At 46.9% G+C, this 4591-nt stretch overlaps 1 protein-coding gene across 1 annotated transcript in view; it reads left to right on the top strand.

Annotated features, from left to right (window-relative positions):
• The first annotated feature begins 2114 nt into the window (after positions 1–2114).
• The window catches only part of Dkk4 (dickkopf WNT signaling pathway inhibitor 4), a 4213-nt gene continuing 1736 nt past the window's right edge, over positions 2115–4591 (top strand). Inside the window, exons 1-3 of the mRNA XM_005362624.2 lie at positions 2115–2237; positions 3197–3347; positions 3800–3952. Of these exons, the coding sequence (XP_005362681.1) occupies positions 2127–2237; positions 3197–3347; positions 3800–3952 (415 nt within the window). The 5' untranslated portion in view covers positions 2115–2126. The remainder of the gene's footprint in view (positions 2238–3196; positions 3348–3799; positions 3953–4591) is intronic.

A 4591-nucleotide genomic window follows, 5' to 3' on the forward strand; every position in this document is an offset into this window, starting at 1 on the left:
CCCCCCCCAAGTAGCTTGAGAGCACAGTCCTGCTGGGGAGCTCTCAGCTGAGAGTGTCCAGTGTCCTCAGCATCTCAGTGTGTCACAGGGGTCCCTGGCTGGGTGGGAGCACAACAGGAAGACCCAGCAAAGCCACGGGCCCTCCCCATTTAACAGAAAATATTGATCTTGTTAGATTTTATCTATTTTTAAAAGATTTTTATATCTTACGTCCAAGTGTTTTGCCTGGGTCTACGTTTGAGCACCACGTGTGTGCCTGGTACCTGAAAGAGGGCATCCGACTTGGTACCGGAGTTACGGATGGCTGTGAGCCTCCCTGTGGGTGCTGGGGATTGAACCCAAGGTCCTCTGTAAGAGCAGCCAGTGCTCTTAATGGCAACTCTCCAGCCCCCTGACTTGGTAGGTTTTAGACAGTTCTATGCTGAGTTCACCCTGAAAAGAATGACAGCCATGTGAAGGACTAATAGGACTTTTCCCTCCCACATCGAGTTTGCTTTCTCTTTAAGTGTTCAGAACGCGCGGAGAAGCACACACTTCAATTACCCCTTTCACTTCTCTGGCAGCCCCAGGTGGTGCTTTGGTCCTTGCTACTCGGAGGTGGAGGCCGATAGATGCTTGAGCCAGGAGTCTGAGGGTAACCTGGGCAACACACCAAGACTCCATTTCAAAAATAAAATTTTTATCTCTGAGAAAGGGCAAAAGCAGATATTTTAAAATTTTCATTTCGGAAGCCAGAAAGTGGTGGCACACACCTTGAATCCTAGGACTCGAGGAGGTGGAGGCACAGGAGGATCTTTGTGAGTTCAAAACTAGCCTGGTCTACAGAGCAGGTTCTACAGGGCTACCCAGAGAAACCATGTCTCAAAAAACTAAAACAAAACAAAAAATAACTCAATTTAGGGTTTGGAGAGATGTCTGGGTAAAGAAAAGCACCCACGTCAGGCAGCCTTACCGCCTGTTCACTTCCAGGGCCTCTCACGCCCTCTTCTGGCCTCTCCTAGGCACTGAACCACATGCGCACACACACCCCCACTCACGTGTACATAGTTAAAAATAAAATCTTCGAGACCAGCCTGGTCTACAGAGCTAGTTCCAGGACAGGCTCCAAAGCCACAGAGAAACCCTGTCTCGAAAAAAAAAAATCATTATTATTTTTTGTTACCGGGTCCAACTTGCTACGTAGCCAAGACTGACCTTGAACTCTGGATCCTTTTGCCTCCACTTCCCAAGCGCTGGAAGTTGAGGTGCTTTTCTATATCAGTTTAAAAAGGAGTTAAGTCATTTGAAAATAAAATCAGATATTTATGCACCCCATTAGTTCCCTAGGAAAACAACTCTGACTTCAAACAGCTCAGTTTTCATTGTAAGAAGAGAGATTCCCCAAGTGACACTTGTCTTAACAGGGCAGGCGATGGATGCCACAGTCACAATTCAGAAGCTGTTGGGACATTTGAGGGCAGACGGCAGGACTAAGGAAAAGACACCCTTCTCTATTGTAGACTTCGGGGTAGATTCAGTAATTCATTAGTTTTATTTTATTCCTTTTAAGCAGCTACAGCATACGGGCTACTGTGAGTCATTCTTTTTTTCTTTGAGTACAACTAGTTGGGAAAACAGATCTTAGTCTGCCCCTCCCCCCAAAGGTTTGAGGATCGGAAATGCAGGTGATTATCAAGGACTGCCTTTGATACCAACTTCCTTCTCTCCCGGGAGCCCTTTGAACTGACTTTGATATGCATGCCATAATTAAGAGGGATTCCTGCCTGGAGGAGCAGCCGCTGTGGCCCTGCCTCTGGTCTCCTTCCACTGAGTCCTTGTTTTGAACTATTGATCAAAGATTTGAAGGGATCTGTTGTAGCCTGTGTGGGGTAAAGAGGAAGGAAACGAGTGGGCTGGAAGGGAGAAGAGGGGCCGCATCTGGCTATAAATAGTTTCGGAAAAGCGTGCTGGTCAGACCCGGCCTGTCTCATTTAACACACAGTCCTTGGGCAGAATCGCTTCTCTTTCACGACTTGCCGATTGCACCCGGCGTCGGGCAGGACCACTCAGCTCCGGGTTTGCAGCAGCCCAGCCTCAGAAGACGCAAGGGGTACTGGGAACTTCCGAGAGACCTGAGTGACTGAAGGATGGTACTGGTGGCCTTGCTTGGTCTCAGCTGGTTCTGTTCACCCCTGGGAGCGCTGGTTCTGGATTTCAACAACATCAAGAGCTCTACTGATGTGCAAGGCACTGGGAAGGTAAGTTCAGCTAGAGTAAGGGAGCACTGAGACCCACAGTAACGATGACGTGTGTCAGGCAGGACACCCTTACCTCTAAGTTAACTGAGCTTGCACATGAAACCCAGTTCTCCTGCCATTGACTATGACAAGAGAAACCCGTAATCCCATCACTCGGGAGGCAGGGAAGGCAGAATAAGGAGCTGACAGCGAGTCAGAGGCCAGCCTGGATTGCAGACGAAACCTTTCAAAAAGCCAGGAAAGACAAAAGGCCATAGAACGGTTTTCAGGCCAGGGCTCTGACTTTGCTTACCAGTCAGTGTCTAATGAAAGCGGTACCGCGGGCTAGGCCTTTGCGGTCATTTGCCTTCCTCACATCTCGAGACAGGCACAGCTTCCTATTTAGCAATGAAGAAGGCAGGAATTCCGACCAAGGCTACACAGCATGTATGTAGGAGTTAGGGCTTAAACGCATTAAGACACAACACATTATTGCAATAATCTACTTTACAGAATTGTTTGAGGAGCCATTATCATTTGTGTATACTATACATCACACTTTATTCTATGTGGTGTGCACACTGCATACAGAATGAAGGATAGATAGTTCGGGAGGAGCTGGCGCAGCGGACTCACAATTATATCTGTCATCTCTAAGACATACAGGAAAAACTGATTTTCCATGGAGAGTATAAAAACATTAAATTCTGAGTTTTAAAGTAAAATGGGTTGGAGGTTGGCTGGTCCATAATTGATTAAAGACAAGTTTTCAAACGCAAGCAACCAAGGTCTTCTCATGGGGAGTTTGATGTATTCTTTTTTTGGGAGAAAATCAATCATGCTGAAAAATTGAGATGGTGCCCAAAGCTCGCCGAAACATCTCAACAGCCCCCCTCCCACTCCACCCCAACCCTTGCGTTGGCTAAAGACCTCTTCGGTCTCGCTGGATTTCCCAGCCTGTGACAAGCTTGTCTTTGCAGGGCTCACAGTGTGCATCGGACAAGGACTGCAGTGCAGGAAAATTCTGCTTCACGCTGCACGACGACAGGTCGCTCTGTGCCACGTGCCGCAGAGCTCGGAGGAGGTGCCAGAGGAGTGCCATGTGCTGCCCGGGAACCGTCTGTGTGAACGGTGAGTGACCCTGGGCTCCAAGCTGTGGGGGCTGCCATCCGAAGGCACCGTGGGAGTCACACAGGCTAAGACAGTTCGTGGGAGGCAGGCCCTAGGGTGTTGTTGGGTCTGGATGGAGGAGATCTGTGCAGCTGTCTGTGTTGAGGAAACAAATTATTACCTGTCAACACCTTTTACCAGTGACATGGGTAAAATGATTCTGAAGGACAGAGCGTCAACGTAGGCTGGTTTGGATCTTCCCATTTACACTTGGATCTTTATTATTTGCTGTATGTGAGCATGTAAGCATGGTTACATATATATATGTGTGTGTGTGTACATGTGTGAGACATAATTTATGCATCAGAAATATAAAATATAAGGTAGAAGAGCTACAAATCCTTTAGCAATACAGTAACTGCACACCTGTACGTGTCTTTTAGTAACACTAATGAAAGCTGTCTGCCCCCCAGATGTTTGCACTGCTGTGGAAGACACAAGGCCAGTAATGGGCAGAAACACTGATGACCAAGACAGCACCTATGCAGAAGGAACAGCCAAATGGCCCACAGAGGAAAACAGACCTCAGGGGAAGCCCAGTGTTAAGAAATCACAGAGCAGTAAAGGTAAGGACATCATTCTGAGCCCATTTTATTTGAAAAACAATTTTCTTGCTCCCAGCCTCACAGGCTGACACTAACTTCCTTCTCCATGTCTGTGAACTCTTGGAACAACTCAAGAGGCTCCCCTGGCTAGGCCAGGACAAGACCCTTGTAATAAGTGCTTAGGAAAAAAAAATTTTCCAGTGTTCAATTACACACACACATCCGTGCACACACACACCCCTTTCACGATGCTGGGGTGTAACAAATGCCATTTTCCCTTTCTCTAGCCTCAGCATACACAGATCAAAGTAAATACATTCACTCCAACCTTGTACAAAATACAAAATGATTTTTTGTTGTTGTTTGGAGTCAGGGTCTGTGCAGCCCTAGCTGTCCTGGAACTCACTATGTATCAGAGCACTAACGGCCTCTGCTGGGATTAAAGGGGTTTGCTACCACACTTGGTGATTAAAAGAATTTTTTTAAAACAAAATTTGAGTACCAAATGACAGTCTTTGAGATCACAGAATATTTGAAAGTGAAGTGGTAGAATGGCCTTCCCTGCCTATGTCATTGAGATCACAATGAGATCACATTTGAGATCACAGAATATTTGAAAGTGAAGTGGTAGAATGGCCTTCCCTGCCTATGTCACAGAAT

This window comes from Microtus ochrogaster, linkage group LG7_11 (assembly GCF_000317375.1).
Source record: "Microtus ochrogaster isolate Prairie Vole_2 linkage group LG7_11, MicOch1.0, whole genome shotgun sequence".
In the NCBI taxonomy this organism is placed as follows: domain Eukaryota; kingdom Metazoa; phylum Chordata; class Mammalia; order Rodentia; family Cricetidae; genus Microtus; species Microtus ochrogaster.